The 19,562-nt window shown below is 39.5% G+C and overlaps 1 protein-coding gene across 1 annotated transcript in view; it reads right to left on the bottom strand.

The window, feature by feature from the left end:
- Positions 1–5,863: 5,863 nt before the first annotated feature.
- Positions 5,864–19,562, bottom strand: part of ZNF395 (zinc finger protein 395) — a 55,910-nt gene continuing 42,211 nt past the window's right edge. Inside the window, exon 10 of the mRNA XM_073624858.1 lies at positions 5,864–19,431. Coding sequence (XP_073480959.1) covers positions 19,320–19,431 — 112 coding nt within the window. The 3' untranslated portion in view covers positions 5,864–19,319. The remainder of the gene's footprint in view (positions 19,432–19,562) is intronic.

The raw sequence follows: 19,562 nt of genomic DNA, 5'->3' as shown, positions 1-19,562 counted from the left end.
ATGTTACCTCAATAGAGAGGGAACAAGGGGGGAGAAGGACCTCCAATAGTGCAGTATGTCAGGTTTAAAAAAACGTGTTTATTAAAATATAATGGCATAGACTCTTACACAAAGCAGGTTAAAATCACACAGGGAACAAATTAGGCGTTGTTCCTCGCCTTCTCACGTCACTTCCAGTTGCGGCTCTACCCGGCCAATCCCTACGCGTTACGTTGCTTCTCACAACTTCATCAGGGGAACCGGATTGTCTATTGGGCCAAACCTTTATTGCTAAATTCCAGAAGTAGGCCACTTAATTTGTGAGAAGCAACGTAACGCGTAGGGATTGGCCGGGTAGAGCCGCGACCGGAAGTGACGTGAGAAGGTGAGGAACAACGCCTAATTTGTTCCCTGTGTGATTTTAACCTGCTTTGTGTAAGAGTCTATGCCATTATATTTTAATAAACACGTTTTTTTAAACCTGACATACTGCACTATTGGAGGTCCTTCTCCCCCCTTGTTCCCTCTCTATTGAGGTACCATCCTGCACTATGTGATTGGACAATAGACCGCTGCAACCAGAGAAGGAATACTGCTATAATACACCATCCTGAGTTACCACATTCACTATCCAGTGAAATCAAGGGATCCCCCTAGCGGTGACTGCATGTTATAGTTAACATTGAGGTAAGAGTTCTGAGAGACCAGACTGTTAAAGGAGCCACAGTAGGACTACGAGGAATAATCACCTGCACTTACTTTAGCAACTATAGAACCTTATTATTCCCCATCCACTGCAATAATTATTGGACTTTTCTATCACCGTTATGTATGTAATTTAAAGTGAATTTTTATTTATTGCAGCTTCGCCAGGTTATATACACTTAATTTTATTCATACCAGGCCATTTATATTTAATATATGCACAAATATACCAAGAACACTGAGTTAACACACAGTAAAAATTTAATTCAATGTTTATGTATAATAATTTTATTTAGTTTTACTTCTTTTTAATATCTCAGATAGATATTTAACACATCGCCCATTTTAATTCCACCTTGAATCATTATAAACACTCTTCTGAAGTTCATATTTTGAATTATTTATCACTATCTGCGCAAAATCACTTTATTAATTTCAATATTGATATATAGTCTCCTCAAATTCACATCTGTAGTCCTACCAGACATGAACCTTGTCTGATCTGAATCAATGATATTGGACAACAATGGTTGTAATCGCCTAGAAATAAGCTTTGTCAGAATCTTAAAATCTACATTCAAAAGGGTAATAGACCTATATGAAGCATATGATGATGGATCTTTTAGAGGTTTATGGATTAAAACTATATGGGCATGGCTCATTGATTTAGCTAATGCTCCTTCTTTCAGACAGTCTGAATAAAATGAAGCCAATACAGGGGCTAGAAGCTCTCCATGAGTCTAATAAAATTCAATAGGAAGACCGTCCGGCCTCATGGACTTCCCCAATGGAAATGTACCGATGACCGAGAGGACCTCCTCTGTAGTTATTGGTTGTACTAGCGTCTCCCTTCATTATCTGATGGCCATGCCAATGTAACTGAATCCAGCCAAGTCGCTAATTCGATTGGCTGAAAATCAGAATGCAACTGAGATGCATACAATGTCTGGTAAAATTGACGAAAAATCTCCAAAATCTCAGCCCGTGTAGTGACCACATCCCCAGAAGCAGTACGTAATTCCGATATCAGAATGCTAGATTGTTCATGTTTGGCAAATGTGGCCAAAAAAAACTACCATTACGATCTCCCTGTTCAAAAAACTTTTGTTTATTTTGGTATAAATCCACTCTTGTAACCTCCACCATATGCAAATGTAGCTCACGTTTACTATGGAGTAGGGCACTGAAGTTTAACTCTGAAGGATCCGCAGCATATTGGTATGTCTTTTCCTCCACTATAAGTTTCAGGGCATCACACTTTATTTGCCGAGCCTTATTAACTGCTTTTATAGCGGATATGTACTGTCCCCTTGTGTAGACCTTAAAGGCATCCCATATTATTGCTGGAGTAGATGACCTTAAATTGAATTCCCAATACTCTGTTAAAAGAGATGGAATTCTATTAGCCACATCTGGATGTAAAATCCAGTGAGTTCCCAATCTCCATCGTGTTGCATCTCAAAAATGGTGGTGGGCAAACGTACAAAATCAGCAGTGGATCAAATACTTTTTTTCCCTCACTGTACATTGTTGTCTTACTGGAGATTACATTCCTCATCCGCTCTCCTGAAGGAGCAGGAACTTGACTTCACAAAACGTGTTGTGCCAAGGGCCAATCTCACCCCCAGTTTGATAGGTTACAAATGCTGATGTTTTCATCTCTAATGCCTTTACGGATACATTCAACTGTATGTTCTTTTGCACTGGGGATGCTACCCACCTTTCAGATGAGTAGAGGGTGTTCCAGTTTGCAGGGGAGGTTACCAATTGCTGAGTTGGGCTTACTGAGCACTTTCAACCCCTTCCTGCCCATGCCAATTTTCAGCTTTCAGAGCTGTCACACTTTGAATGACAATTGCGCGGTCATGCTACACTGTACCTTTATGACATTTTTATCATTTTTTTTTATACAAATAGAGCCTTCTTTTGGTGGTATTTAATCAGCTCTGGGTTTTTTATTTTTTGCTAAACAAATGAAAAAAAGACTGAAAATTTTGAAAAAAACAACCCAAAAAACATATCTCCTCACCTGGTACTGTGGACCCCGAAGGATCCTTTGAGAAAGCCAATCAGGGCGCAACGCGTCAGGTGGGCAGTGACATCATCACGCTAGGCGGGATCAAGACGCCATCTTTGAGAACGGTTTTTGCCAGTCAACGATATGCCTGTTTGTTACAGTATACATGTAAGTGCAATAATTCTTTTTTGCAATAAACCTTTTAAAACGGTCTGCACTATCGGATCTCTGTGCTTTCCTTTTCTGGCTGATCTACACCTGTCTCTGAGAGACTGCTACCCGAGGTTCAACGTCTGGAGTGGATAAACCTCTGAACCATATTAAAATGCGCTTGTGACCCCTCTTATACCCTGGGGTCCACAGTACCAGGTGAGGCGATACCCTGAAGGGGTGGTGAAAGGCACTGCGGTGGTGTGTTCTTTATGTGAAGAAAGCACACGGATGGAAGGATAATTTTTGGATCTCCATAGAGTGATTGCACCGTGTTTCTCAACCTTTTACGGTGAAGTACCCCTGCAGGTCTAAAAGATTTTCCTGTCTCAAAAAAGTAATTTCTATTGTGTGTGTGTAATGTCAGTATGTGTTTGTGATGGTTTTTGTATGTGTGGAGATAGAGATAGAGAGGATAGAGAATATTATATATATATATATATATATATATATATATATACATATATACATATACATATATATACATACATATATATACATATATATATATATATATATATATATATATATATATATATATATATATATATATATATATATATATATATACATATATATATATATATACATATATATATATATATATACATACATATATATATATATACATATATATATACATACATATATATATATATATATATATATATATATATATATATATATATATATATATATATATATATATATATATATATATATATATATATATATATATATATATACATACATACATACATACACACATATACATATATACACATATATACACACATATACACACACACACACACACACACACACACACAATCCCAAACTAACACTTGCAGACACACAAATACCCAAAAAATCCCAAATTAACACACTGGCAGACGCACATAACCCCACAATAACACACTCAGCGATACACACATAATCCCAAATTAACACACTGGTAGAACACACACACACAAACAATCCAAAATGAACACACTGGCAGACACACAAACACAACCAGAGTTCTAATTTAACACACTTGCAGACACACGCACGCACATGAAGCCTACCAGTGCAGTGTCCACAAAATGCAGCCTCATCAGTGCAGTGCCCACCAGAGCTCTGGGCGGCGTACCCCCCCTGCCTTGGTGCGCATACCACCGGTTGAGAAACAGTGGTGTATGGGACTTATTTATGGACTACACATTTATCCACGAAATACAGATTTTTGACATTTGTCCACAATTATGAGATGTATTATATTTGATTTAACACGCTTGTTCATATGATTTTATGGATTTATTATTTGATTGATTCTCTATTTATTGCACATGCCGCTTTATAAGTAATTAAGCTGAAAGCGCTTCACTATTATTTGGATAAATTTCTATACACAATGTAGTGATAACACAGTTGGGGGGCAGCTTTCGGTTAAGAAAATGTTTTTTTCTATTTAGATTTTTTATTGAGTGCATGTAGTAGCGTGGGGTTATTATATTTCCTGTTTTGATTTTTCATAGTTTGTTATAAAATTTTACAAACCAGTAATTTTTTTCCTTCACTGATGGGCACTGAAGAGACCGCACTAATGGGCACTGACGAGGCCGCACTAATGGGCACCGACGAGGCCGCACTAATGGGCACCGACGAGGCCGCACTAATGGGCACCGACGAGGCCGCACTAATGGGCACCGACGAGGCCGCACTAATGGGCACCGACGAGGCCGCACTAATGGGCACCGACGAGGCCGCACTAATGGGCACCGACGAGGCCGCACTAATGGGCACCGACGAGGCCGCACTAATGGGCACCGACGAGGCCGCACTAATGGGCACCGACGAGGCCGCACTAATGGGCACCGACGAGGCCGCACTAATGGGCACTGGCGGGGCCGCACTAACGGGAATGCGCTGATGGGCACTGATGAGGTGGCACTAATGGGGATGCACTGATGAGGTGGCACCAATGGGCATGCACTGACGAGGCCACACTAATGGGGATGCGCAGATAGGCACTAATGAGGAGGCACTGATGAGGCGGCACTAATGGGCACTGATGGGGCGACACCAATGGGCACTGATGAGACGGCACCAATGGGGAAGCACTGATGAGGTGGCACTAATTGGCACTGATAGGGCTGCACTAATGGGGATGCACTGATGGGCACTGATGACGATGCACTGATGAGGCTGCACTAATGGGTACCAATGAGGCAGCACTAATTGGCAGCACTGGTGGGCACTGTTGGGACTGCACTGATTATCAGTGTAGATGTCCCTTTAACACAAGTCGGTTATCGTCTCTATTTCTCTGTCAGCGCGAGGAAAGAAAAGCAGAGAACCAGCTTGTGTTTCTTTCCGTGATCAGCTGTCATTGGACACAGCTGATCACATGGTAAAGGGCTGCTGTGATTGGCCTTTTACCCCGATCTGTGATCAGCTGAGACCGAAGGATCGCAGGGGGTGCACAGGCAGTGTGATCACGAGAGTATGTCCATGTATGCCCCTCCTGGCAAATTAAGCCTGCGCTGGAGCAGATTTTCAGCTATAGCATGGACAGGAAGGGGTTAAATTAGTCATTCATTGTCCTCATTTCCCCACAATTCTGTAAAGTGAGCTGGCACTCAACCACGGAGGGTACAAATTTTTTTTTTTAATTGCAAAACAGAGTAAAACATCACAAGTGCAGTCCCTGTACGCGTTTCACAAGAGAAATGCGTACGAGGACTGCATTTGTGATGTTTTACAATAAAAGTTCTTCGTACAGTCCCGTGGTCTATGCCAGCTTACGTTACAGAATTTATGTGTCAGGCTTACGGGAACCCCAACTGTAGCACCAATCCTCTTCACCTATCCAATTCACACCTGGGTAGAGCGTGGCAACTTATTTACTACCATTTCCCCACAAGGCCAGTTTTATAAAACAAGCAAAAAAAAAAAATAAAAAGCGACACATTCTATTATTTATAAAATATATTTCATATCGCAGCTGTATAAACATAGGAGTTCACATTTGTTTCTTGTATTACAATAGAAATAATACTTGGAAGACAGCTTAAAAACCAGCAGAACAGTAAAGGGAAATAATAAAAAGTCAATGTTACGAACATGCACAATATACAACATAATCATTTTACAAATTAACAATTGCCTTCTTTGTGTTATTCTACAAGAAAAAAACAAATAAAAAAAAAAAAAAAAAAAAAAGAATGACCATTTTTTTTTGTACACCGTTAGTGTTTGAAATTAGCTTGTACTGAAGCACAAAAGAAAAAAAGACCAGAGATTCAGGAAACCTTGAATCCTTAATTTGCCAAACAGTTGATAAATGACTAGCTGTAAAAAACAAAAAAAAATAAAAAAAAAGGATCGGCAGATGTATTGGTTATATACAATATGAATTAGGATTAGCAGTCTCAAACCAGAACTTGCGTGCTGCAAGAGCAGCACGGTTCCTGCTGAAATTTGGAGCAAGGTACGAAAGCGTTCCGGGATATTTAAAAGCGATTTAAACCCAAGAACAAAAAAAAAAAAGTAATAAATTGCGGTTCGCCAGTCCTTTGATATGGTAGATGCATTTGTTTTCTCTTTTCAGTCTAAGAACATTTTCTGCAAATACATTATTAAATAATTGGGACTTTCATGGTGCCATGAGATTACACAAACCAGTATATTTGTTTTTTTTCAGTCTAAGAACATTTTCTGCAAATCCAATTAAATAATTGGAACTTTCATGGTGCCATGAGATTATACAAACCAGTATATGTATATTTGTTTTTTTTGGTATTTTAATGATAAAAACGGGATTAAATACTTGATATAAGCAACGTAACATTGGCAACAAGCATATTTAAAAAAAAAAAAAAAAAACAACACACATTTTTGGATTATAAGCGCTCACGAGCTTGAGATACAGTGAGGATTTAAATTATTATAGCAAAACTAAAAATTAATAAACATATAAATATACATAAGAATAATACCCACAGTAATATAGGTTGATTCAACCACTTACCTAGTCCGTATATATGTAGAAGTGAGAATGCTGTAAAAATAATATGTATTTTGATATGTTTATTAATTTTAATTTGCTTATATCATGCTTTTAAAGGATATTAATAAAACGTGAATTTTATTAAAAGTTGACCAATTTAAAATTAAGTTGGTTAACTGTTAATTAAGTTGAATGGTTAGTTTAGAATAATCCAACCACTTACAGTCACTATGTGTTGATGTAAGAATGCTGTATTGTTGATATGTTTATTACTTTTAATTTGCTTATATCACACTTTTAAACTGTGTTAATAAAATATTAAATTAAAAGTTAACTAACTTAATATAAATTAGTTAACAGTTAAGTCACTATGTGTAGAAGTGAGAATGCTGTATAAATTACGGTATGTATATTATTTTTATTTGCTTATATAATGATTTTAAACTGTATTAATAAAACACAAATTAAATTAATTTAAATTAAGCTAGTTAACTGTTAAGTGGATTAGTTAATTTAGGTTATCTCAGCCAGTTACATAATCACTATTTGTAGATGTAAGAATGCTTTATTATTGATATATTTATTAAATTTTAATTTGCTTATATAAAAAAATGGAATGAATAAAACACTTTAAGAAAAAAGATAAAAAATTATATACTTGTTTGTGTATTCTCAAGGCATCTCAAAAGTCCCAATTCATTCTTTAATTATTTGGATCCAGTATAAAATTTCCTGTCCGATGCAGAAATGCTGTAACCTTGTCAATTTCTTGTGAATTAAACATAAAATCACAAACAAATGTCATCTTCCTTTATCTTCTATAAACGACACTCCCAATGTAATGATGGGGAGCAAGGCGTGTTTGTAGTCCAAATCTGGGGAGCAACCAAAAGTGACAACCATAGATCCCTCCACAGGACAGTCAATGAGTGTTGTCACCCTAGGACAAGAAGTTCTTAACAGGATTAAAATGGTAAAAAAAAAAAAAAAAAAGGAGGAGAAGAAAACAAACACAGCCACCCAATGCAAAGACTGGCAAGCTGCAATTATTTTTAATTTATATTTTATTTTTGTTTTGGGGTTTAGATACAATTTGATGAAACAAAATGCTGATGGTGCCGCTTACACTGATAGGGCCCAAAAGAAACCTGTGATTTTTGCATTTTATTTTCCTTTACCCATTAATAGTCTTCCTAATAAATCCAGACTTCCAAAGTCTGCTTCATAGCAATACAGTCCAACATTTTAAAAATTCTAAAAATCCAAAAAACAGTACCTAAGCCTGCAGTAATTCTGCCCTGAATTCCCCATATCTGTACAAAAACTAAAGCCCATTTTTGCCAAGCCATGCCCCTTTAAGGCGTGACATTCCCTTCCCTCCAATCAGGGCTGCCTGCTAAAGCAGGGATAGGTTTTCACAACATCTTTCTGAAGTTCCGCTAAAAAAATAAATCAGTTTTTAAATTTTTCAAATCTAAGAGCTGGAGAACTTACTGCATGGAAAGTTCAAGAAAAAAAGTTTACCAAGAGTGCAAAGTGCTAAAAAATGAAAATCCGAGCGAAAACATTAATGGCTTTACTATATATTTTGGTGTTGTAAATGATGAACGCAAAAAAGTACATTTTATCTACAGCTGAGTTTTTAAACTTTTAAAAAAAAAAGAGAAAGGATCTCCCCAAAAAAAAAAAAAAATTTTGAAAAATGTAGCATTTTCTATTAATTTTAATGACAAAATAAGAAGCAAGTTTCTACAACACTCTATAGCAGGGGTAGGCAACCTCGCCACTCCCATCATGCCTCTGCCTCTAGGAGTCATGCCTGTGCTTGTCAGGGTCTTGCAATGTCTCATGGGACTTGTAGTTTCACCACAGTTGGAGGGTCGAGCATGCCTACCCCTGCTCTATAGTGACAAAGAGGTTAAAAGCTGAGCTCCCATTGGGGGAAAAAAAAAAAAAAAGTACTATTTACAAAAATTACAAAGAAAAATTCTGGTAACCTCAAGAGCTTTTGTCTGCTCATTCCACCTAAAACTGATTTGTCTGATTAAACACTTCTGAACCTTTTTATTTATTTTTTTTTCCACACCCATATTTCATTTTAGCCTTATTAAAAAATACCACATTTTTTTCAAACTTCTTTAAAAGGTCTTTTTTTTTTTTCTTCAACAATAAAAAAGGGAAAAAACACCTCACAAACAACTTTAGTACAAAATGTAGCCCAACATTCAATTTATAAAGCGGTTTGGCATTAGACTATATATTTTATTTTTTTTTAAATTAAGATTGTGTCAAAAATAAATGGATAGGAAATTAAAAAAAAAATAAAAAAATAAAGTAGCTGCCAGAAAAGGAATACAATTAGGGTTTTACATCCAAATTTTTAACATTCCAGAAACCTCAACTGGGAAATTGAACTCCCATTCAAAAAAAAAAAAATTTCCCGACAAGAATATCCCAACAGACCAGATCTAAGAGTATTCTATAAAAATCAACAGTTTACACATTTAGAGCCCAGTTAGCACCATATATACATGTTTTTTGTTTTGTTTTTTGTTAGTAATTATAAAAATTCCCATGTATTTTATGCTGTTAACATGCTTTTTTTTTTTTTTGCTCATTTATATTTGACATGTTCATAAACATGGGAGGTAACCAGTGATGCATTATGGTTTCTGCACTAGTCAAGATTTATAGAATACCCAACGTCTGACGAGAGGTCAATATTTTCGGTTGAAGACTTGAGTTGAGCTCTAAATGAGAATTTCCTATACGTTTAGCACAGAAGGTTTCACAATTATTGCAATTACAAAAACTTTGATCCCCCTGTATTTGAGCACCATAAAATATTACCACCCTTACTTGAAAATGTAACATCACACCTTAGATAGGAAAGGAAATTATACAACAGGAAATTCACCGACTTATATCGGTCTTAGCCTTTTCTAGTTTAAGACTACTAATGACACACAGGTTTTTTGTTTTTTTTTTACCATCAAGACGTTAACTATGGGATTGGCAAATGATCCTGCGACTGTTTTCAGAGAAAGCGATGGTCATCCAGAATTATTTCCTTTAGATAAATATGCCCAGTTCTAAGAAAGCATGCACATTCGACCAACATTCACCTACTTTGCTGCCCAAACTTCCACCAAGGGAGATTGTAAAGCCAACCAATCCCACCAGTAGTGGAGGAAAGTTTTTGCCTCACCAGCCAGCTAACCAAAACAAGTCGTAAAACTCAGCACCGCTACATCGAAACGGTTGGGTTTTTCGTGTATGAGTGCCATTCATTGTATACAAACTGCTGGTGTTGGTGGAACTAGTGTCTTACTTTAGAAATCTCCACCCACGATAATTAGGGGGAAAAAAAAAATATATGCAACTTTTTTTAAGGAAATAATTTAAAACACACAAGGAAGTATCAAATGTTTTATTATGGGAAGGTGCTTAAACAACTTTTATTGGGATTAATTTACCCGTCATCTGAGTGGTTTCTTAGGTTCACAATTAAGGGCTGGCAAAAACAGATATTTTACTTTTTTTGGTGAATCATGTGCCATCTTCCTATATACTACCGTATGTGACTCAAAGATTGTGGACATCTGACCATCACACCTTCTATATGGCTGAAGGAAAGTGGGCCACCATCCTAACGGAGGAGAAACTGGAGTGGCCATCACATCAACCCTATTGAACACCTTTAGGCCTTCCTCCAAATAGTTGGATAAGGTTTCAATGTAGAGGAACTTGAATGGCCTGCATGTCAACCCTACTGAGCACCTTTGGGATGAATTTGACCTATTGCAAGCCACGTTGGAGTTTGATGTGGAAGAACTGGAGTGGCCTGGCCTCAGCCTTATTAAATACCCTCAGGATGACCTGGAAAACCATATGAAAGCCAAGTCTTCTAATCCAACATCAGTACCTGACCTCAACCCTACTTGAATACTTTTAGGGTAAAGTGGAACACAGGCTGACAACCAGGTCTTCTCATCCAACATCAGACCCGGACCTCAAACCTACTAAACACCTTTGGGATGAATTGGGATGCGAATTGTAAGGCAAGTCTTTTCATTCAACATCAGTACCTGACCTCAACCCTACTGAATGAATGCCTTTGGGATGAATTGGAACACCAGTTGTGAACCAGGTCTTCTCATCCAACATCAGTACCAGACCTCACAAATGCTCTTTTGGCTGAATAGGCACAAATTGCCAAAGGCACACTCTTTTAGAAAGCCTTCCCAAAAGAGCCAAGGCTGTAATAACCTCCAAATCGGGGCTGACTCTGCAAGAACATCCATGGGTTTTGGACTGGGATGCCTAAAAAGTTCACATAGGTGTGATGGTCAGATTTCCACCAACTTTTGGTCATCCAGTGCATATCTCAGACTCCAATGGTCGTATGATGCACCTAGTTCCACCAAACGTCTACTGTCATTACAAAGCCAAACAATGGTTTCACCCCAACGCCTCCACAAAAGAGAGAATTGTGCATCTCAGATACGAGAGCATGAAATCTTTATTGGGGCATTATCAGAGAGGAGGAGACAAATGGTAGTGGAGATATCTTGCCACTAGAATCTTCAGGAAAAAGACGACCATGATTCAGCGCATTTTGGTTTTGGATTATTCCCCTTAATTGTCCTATGATAGTAAGGTGTCGGGAGTCTTGGGAATAATTTACCCTTGGCCTAAGCGGTTTCTTCACAATATACCCAATGTCCTTATAGGTCATAAAGTCAAATATGTAATAAAAAAAATGTCATCATTTAAAAAGCTTCAAAGCTTTAAAAAGTCACAATCTATCCAGATCAGCAGCAACATTATAAAGAACACAAAACTGCTACATTTACTTAAAAACAAAAACACATGCGGTAATTTTTCCAGTATAAACCAGAGACGGCACCATACACAAAGCAGCACGAAAAAAAGGGGCCCATAGCCAAATCACAGATATTTGATATCAACGCCGCGCCCAGCGCCATTTCTTAAATCGTCTGGCCTATTTACGCTCAAAAGCCCAGCTACAAAAGGCAAGCGCAATTGCCAATGTACAGATACATTCATCAAAATAAAAAAAAATTAAAAAAAGACAACACAATAGACCCTGCATCAGCATAGCATGAGTGCCAAGGTGCATTTTCCTTAAAGTGCACCTGTCATCCAAAGTATTCATTTTATAGGCTTAAAGGAACTAGCGGCAAGACTGTAGTGTGGGGCAAATGCTTCTCAACACAAAAACAAATGGCTGGTCCTGTGAAGTCAAAGGTCTGCACCCCACCCATCTAAAGCTCAGGTTTCAGCTGCAGCCATAAAACGCAATGTAGAAGCATGAATTCTGGAACTTCATGGTGTCAGTCTGCCAAGGACAATGGGAAACATTGGATTGCGAGGAGGCACTACTACTTTAGAGATCTAAAAGGAAGACTTTCTCCTTCAAAACCCGAAAACTGCCCTAGTCTTGGAAGGAGGCACACCCACTAGGGATAAAGTGGTTAAAATAGAGGTCTGCACCAAAATAAATAATTAACACAATAGGCTACAGCGGCCTTTGACCGTTTTACTCCAGGGAAACCTTTGGAAGAATTTGGGTCTTGAGGAAACCCCTGAGAAAAATTAGATCTACAGTTTGTGATATATTTGCAAGATCAGTAAATTATAGCTATAGTGGAGAAATGCTTTCTTACATTCATCTGAACACCAAGGTCCACCAACCTTGGCAGCCAGCGGTGCAGGCGTCCACCGACCTTGGTGGCCAACGGAGCACGCATCCACCAACACTGGAGGCCAGCAGAGCAGGGATCCACCATCACTGGTCAATGGGAGAAGGGCACTCTTATGGGTCCATTTGTACCGGATGATTTAGCACATTTTTCTAATGCAACTTGTAAAAACTAAGGTATGTGAATGGGAGTAGTTCACACTGGTGCACTGCAATGCGCTGGTTTGAGGTGGAAAAAATATAAAGTAAGCCCTACTTTTTCAGCACAAGCTAATGCATGTCAGGAAAGAGCAGGCCAGCAGAAGTTTGGCTCCTCTGCCATGCCATAGACCCTTTGAATGTTCCAGGAAGTGAAAAGTGCATGTTAAACAGAATGCAGCAAGCCAACGCAAATCAGCGCATGTGCATTTCTCTGCACTCATTTTGCCGTATGAATGGACCCTAACTTATGAACTGGTGAATGGTGCTCCCTTAGATCCATATTCAGGGAGAGGAAAATGGCTGCAAATAGTAATCAGTGCAAATAATTCGCAGTTTCATTGGGGGTCAAAGGGCGGTGGTCAAGAATGCAGCACTGACAGCTGAAAATACCACTGGTGCCATGGCACTGGCTCTGCCAGGGGACGATGGCCCCAGATTTATGCAGGCACCATCCGATGGTAGGGAATCCATCACTTCTCAAGGAACACCTAGCAACTTCTGAAGGAACTCTAGGGTTTAACGGAACCCTGTTGGAGAATGGCTGTGCTCCTAGTCCAGCTATAAGGTCCTAATTTGAAGGGGCAAGAATATCTCAGTAAAAAGGGCACTCTAAAGTATTGATTAGCCAATACAATTAAGCAACACATGATCAGATCACGTTACAGGTCGGAACTCTTCATTGACAAAACTAACTCAAATGTTCCACCTAATAGCCAGGGAACAAGAATTGTAAAAAAAGCCACAATATTTTTGATTGCATTTCCTTTAATTTTCCGTGCTGCGTTAAAGTAATTTTAAATTTAAAGTGCACTTGTTATGGCTTAAGCATCCTAAAAAAAAAAAAATAAACCAAAAAAATGATGGCAGTCTTTGTTATGAACTTTGGTGGGCTGAATTTTCATGTAACCAGGTGGCCCAAAATCCCCTACAGCGTTCAGAGGAAGTTTCTGGGACACCTGGAATCCTCTATTCATCTGGCAACCCCTTCACACTTAGCAGGAGCTGCTACTAGAGTGCAACCTGCTGCTGAAATCTGGTACTGCACAATGACCACAAAAATACAAGGTTTTAAAGGAAGACTTTGTAATCTAAAAGGTAAACTAGGGCCTTTTAAAGCCTTTATACCTGGTTTTAATAGTATAGAATAGTTTTGAACTTGAATTATACATATACACAGTGGCAGCCAGTTTAATAGGCCTTAATAGGCAATAGCAGTGATTGTCCTTTGACCCATTAGGTAGGAGGAATGGCTGATTTCCCACCTCAAAGTACAAGCTCTAGTTGGCCTATCCCGTAGTTTATTTTATCTCAACAGCTGGAAGAACTGTCAGGAGGGACGGTGAAATAAGCTACAGTTTCCCTCTAACAAGGACAGATGGCAGCCCTCCAATGGCTGGTTAAAAAGGTTTTTGCACAAGGCAATATACTTAGAGGGGTTCCAATCAGGAGATGTCCAGCGCTCCCAGAAATCCTGTTTAAAGTGCAAAAAAAAGGGAAAGAGTTAGACCTGCTCGTGTTTTTTTTGCTGTCTGAATGTATCAACTCCATTTGTCCTGGATGATCATTGAGATAAGGGAAATCCAAAAATTTTACAGCTGTCAGCAGAGCAAATAGTAAGGTGAAATCTTGCATTGGGACCAAATGTTACAGTGGCAACTATGGGTAAAAGCCATCATTTCTGTTGCATCTGGAGGACAGGAAGTGAAGAGTAGTCTTCCCAACAAGATATAGCAAAAAAATAATCCGATATGGGTTTTTAACCCTTCCCCTTCCCTATTCAAAAATGAAAGTTATGGCTGTACATACATGAAAAAAAGCATCAAAAGAGAACCAGTAATGGCTGGCTTAAGCAACATCTAAATATTCTAAAGTAGTATTAAACCCTCCACATTTTTTGGTTTACTATATTCAAATCCACCAAGGAAACTTTCCCCAATATTTTTGTTTTCCCAATATTTATTCAAGCATATTTTTTACTACTGGAAACTGCTCATCCTGCATTGCTCAGTGCCACTTATGGTTGGGGAGTGAGCACGGGAATCTGATAGAAAGGTCACAAGACTGCATTTCGTCAGGACCATATGTCCCATTGTCCTCTGGTCCATCTAAACAGAACACAGAGATGATTAGAGCAGCCATTCTCAACCAAAGTTCAGTGAAACCCTAGGGTTCCCTTCAGAGGCTGCTATAGGTTAAGTAAGCTGCATCAAAGAGAAGATAGAGCAGCCATTCTCAACCATAGTTCAGTGGAAGCTTAGGGGTCCTCTAGAGGTCACTAGGGGTTCATTGAGCTTTATCATAGAGACGATAGAGCAGTCATTCTCAACCAAAGTTCAGTGGAACCCTTGGGTTCCCCAGGAGGTTGTTAGGCGTTCATTGAGCAGTGGCTGATTGACCTCTTATTTGATGGTTTCAGGGCCAATGCCATCTGACAGACAGTGGCATGACACCAATGACCTTTTTAGATGTCTGTAGGGGGGCATTTTGACCACCACTTTAAAAGGGGGTATTTTCTCCACTGCCTTAACTGAAATGGTTTTAGCAGTGGTTCCAAGACATCCTAAAATTTTTCCAAGGTTTCCTCTGGACTAAAATATTTGAGCTGCAAGCCCACTGTCAATCAAATGCCTTTGAAGAGGACTGGGGATGGGCATCTTGATGTCATGAGCTTTGGGTTTGCGTTAGTGCATGCAGAATAGGAAGGGCCTTGTAGTCCCAAAAATTGGGAACTGAGAAGAGGATTTTCAGATACATAATGCCAAGCAATGACAACCTTCAGAAAGGAAAGCACACAGCACACATGGTAAGTGCCAAGATCTGCTGAACTATTTAATTTTTCTTTAAAAAAAGTCCTCACCATCTCTTGAGATAAAACTGAGCCATTCATGTATATTTGTGACTGGATTGTATCTGCCTTCTTCCTTGCCCCAAGATCATAAAAGCAGCTCAAATATGCAAAATGATAGAAGAAAACCAAAATAACGCCCATTTGCCCTGCAACAAAGTCACAAACAAGCCCCACATCCTGATGAAGGACACGTAGCACCTCAAAGGGTAACATATCCTGGACCCTGCTGAACCTAGTACAGATTCCTTGTACATAGTGGTGGGCCCACGACATGGCAGTGGACTCAAAATTAGCTGGTAGAGTAGAAGAGTAATGCCACCCTTTGTGGCTGCTGTAAAACAGAGCACCATTTAGTAGAAGATTCCTAAATGAAAATGGTCCTTTTTTGCTGTAGAATCTGGCATTAGAACCATGAGACACATTTGGGCCTTTGAGGGGCCTTGGGTCATTAGAACAACCAACCAACTAGCATTTCCAACAAGGGTTCAACAACCCCCTATGTATTTCTCAGGGTACAGGTTTCCATTACAAAAAAGTTGTCATCTGTCAATATGTTGTCATTTGCCCACTCAAAGATCCACCCCCAGACCTGCACTTCTACCCACTTGTCAAAGTCCAGTGTGTAGGCCGGGAAATTGGCCATTCAGGGCCTGATCGGTCACATAGGGAATGGAACATACTTCTCCATACCTGGAAGCCCTGCTATGTTAGAGGAATGGTGTGAGGGTTCCAGTGGAGCTGGAGATGGCTAGAAAGTGCGGACCAATGCCACCCTTTGTGGCTGCTGTGAAAGAGAAGCACCACTTTTTAGAGGATTCCTAAGTGAAAATGGCCTTTTTGCTGTAGACCAAGTTCAAAGTACCACCTGTACTTTCTGGCTTTGGAACTATGAGACCTCTCCATGCCAAACACAAAATCTGCTGGGGCTGTGTCAAATCAAACTTGAGAGACAAGGCGGTAGGGCGCTGGACTGACATAGGTATCTCAGTTGGGTGTTAAAAAAAAAACACGTCATAAAAAGCAACTATAGAGGATCATGGCCATGAATAGGCACTTGGGAGTCTTTTGGTGAACAGAGAGGAGAGCGCCAAGAGGATAATATGGTCCCCATATTTATTGTTCTATATTAAGGACCCATCAGAGATTAGGTGTTTTCAGAAAGTTCATTTGAAAATTAAGCATGTTTTGGGGTTCAAAAGGGCTTCATCAGGGCCAACGAGGAAAAGAAAAAAACATTTTGCCCGCTGGTCTCCGATTCATCTTTAAATAAATTATCTCTTGAGAACAATTCTCCATAAAATCATATCTATCTATAAGTGCTTGTGAGCTCCACCCCTTAAGAAGCCCGATTTGTGGGTGTTCCTATTGCAGAGCTTGAGTTAAGCTCAGTTTTTTCCCACCCCATGTGGTCAGTTTTGATTACGTGTTCCAGGTAACCACACATTAGTAGTGATGGTGCTGGTCTCAGGCATGCACCTGAGCAACATGGTCAAACAGCGATGGAGGGAGGGGGGCGCACAGTCTACCATGCTTGCTCAACATCTACAACACAAATCAAAACAGGACTAAGTGCTACACGCAATCCATCCCTTGATGGACTGAAGAGGACTATGGTAAGACTTCTTCTTTAAGACAATTCTTATTTAAAGGAAAACCTGGGTGTGAGGTTCAGTTCTTGAAACTCTGAAACACGTTGGTATTTTTACCAGTGATTTTAAAATAGTGCAGTCAAAATGAAAGGAGGTTTTGCGGTTGTGCATTTCCCGGTTGTTGCACCCTTCACCCGGCCATGTTGCAGGCAAAAAAAGCAGGCACAGTTCAATCCATCTAAGCCCCGCCCCAAAGCTGGAGCATTCATTTTAAATTAAATGTAGTAATCTCTTGGCACTCTCTTCTCGATTAACTGGAAGGTTAAACCTAATGGACATGCTGTTAGGCTCTTCGTACACAAAACAGCTTCAATTCAATTCCTACAGATTCCCAGAGTCACATGATTACCAATGAAGCATGGAGCATGTATGGGTGATCTCCCTCCTCTGAAAAGACAAATAGGGTACCAATATATAGCCGACTAATTAAGGTTTTTGGGACCCCCTTGGTATGGAATTACACAGATCGGTTGTTTTGACTTTACTCTGGACTTGATCTGCACTGAAAGAAATGCAGATCCTGTCTTGCCCACCTCTGTCAAAATGCTAGTTGCCTGGCTGTCTATCCCCTAGCTACTTTTAGAGTCACTATCAGGAAGGTCAAAGTGAAAGGAAAACTCCTGAACAGTCTTGCTTGCCTGAGCCTATTCAGTGACAGAAGGGTGAGGGCAATGAGGGCCATGGGTCATTGAGGGCAATGAGGGCCATGGGTCATTGAGGGCAATGAGGGCCATGGGTCATTATGACAACCAAACAACTTGCATGTTTAACGAGAGTTCAACAACCTCCGATGTATTTCTCATGGTACAGGTTTCCGTTTAAAAGAAGTGGCCACATGCCCACTCGGGGATCCACCCCCAGGTCCGCACCATCTACCCACTTGCAGATGCCCAGTGTTTGGGCCTGGTAATTGGCCATTCAAGGCCTGATAGGTCACATAGGGAAGGGAACATGCTCCCACATACCTGGAAGCCCTGATTTGTTAGAGGAATGGTGTGAGGGTTCCAGTGGAGCTGGAAGTGGCTAGAAAGTGCAGACCAATGGAGGATAATCAATGCAATCTCTTGTCTGGTAACCTCATCTCCCAGCCGTTTTGAGCAACGATGCCAATGGCGCTTCCCCGGCAGCCAGTAGAGAGAGATTCTACAAATCTGTACATGAACCACCTTCATGAAAACAGACGACAACTGTAAAAAAGCCATTTCAAAAATAAGATCAGCTTTTTAATGTCACAGAAATGTCATATCATAAAATCTCATGACCGCGCCCAATTCTTGTTTCACTGAGCAAATGGACAGCACCACAAATATAATATTTGTCTCCAAAATTAAATCAAACCAAGCCCCCCCCCCCCCCCCAGCACCCAGTATGTAAAAATTACAATATGACTGGCGTACAGTTTTCATTTGCAACCCAAAAAGCTTTTCAAATGACCCCTGACACCGCAGGGGTGACTTAATCATGGCGCACTTTTCTGAATCAGGGAGAAAAAAAAAAAAAAAGTAGTAAAAAAAAAAAAAATTAAACAAAAGCACAAATACCGTAGCATGTTCAGGACATTTTACAAGCAGATTGGGTGAGGCAGACACTATATTACAAGCGGACGGGTATCTTGATATTTCTTTATGAAAAACTGTAGTGACAGAAGGGATCGATAAAAGAAGAAGTTCAGACATTTTGGTCCCTGCACGTCCATTTAGCAAAAAAAAAAAAAAAAAGGAAAAAAAAAAAGGAAAAAAAAAAAGAAGGGGAAAAAAAAAAAAAAAAAAAAAAAAGGAGACCCCTACAGTCTTAAAAACAAAATGGAGAGCTTTAAAAAAAAAAAAAAAAAAATCTGGCAAAAACATACAATGTTGTACAGGTTTTTTTGGAATTTACAAGTCAAAACAGTCTTTAGTCACCACCCTTCTCTTAGAGATACTCCATGTGGACTCCATGAGCCCTTTAGATACTGAAGCTTTTCCACCTCTAAGCAGATGTGTGTGCTCAGCCTGTCAGTCCAGGAACCTCTGACAGGCCTTTTTCCACCGGCAGGCGGTGCACCACTGGTCCCGGTGTTCGATCCCATAAACCTTGCGGCACTTCTTTGCTTCACCGCGGACTTTCCTTTAAAGAAAAGAGAATTGAAAAAAAAAAAATTATATATTATATATTAAAAGATTAACACTATAAAATATAAAGTCCACTAAAGTCAATGTATATATTGGTACTGCAATCGCCTAAAACTAGGGTTGCAC

This window comes from Aquarana catesbeiana, linkage group LG04 (genome assembly GCF_042186555.1).
Source record: "Aquarana catesbeiana isolate 2022-GZ linkage group LG04, ASM4218655v1, whole genome shotgun sequence".
Lineage (NCBI taxonomy): Eukaryota > Metazoa > Chordata > Amphibia > Anura > Ranidae > Aquarana > Aquarana catesbeiana.
This window is presented reverse-complemented; position numbering and strand designations above follow the sequence as displayed.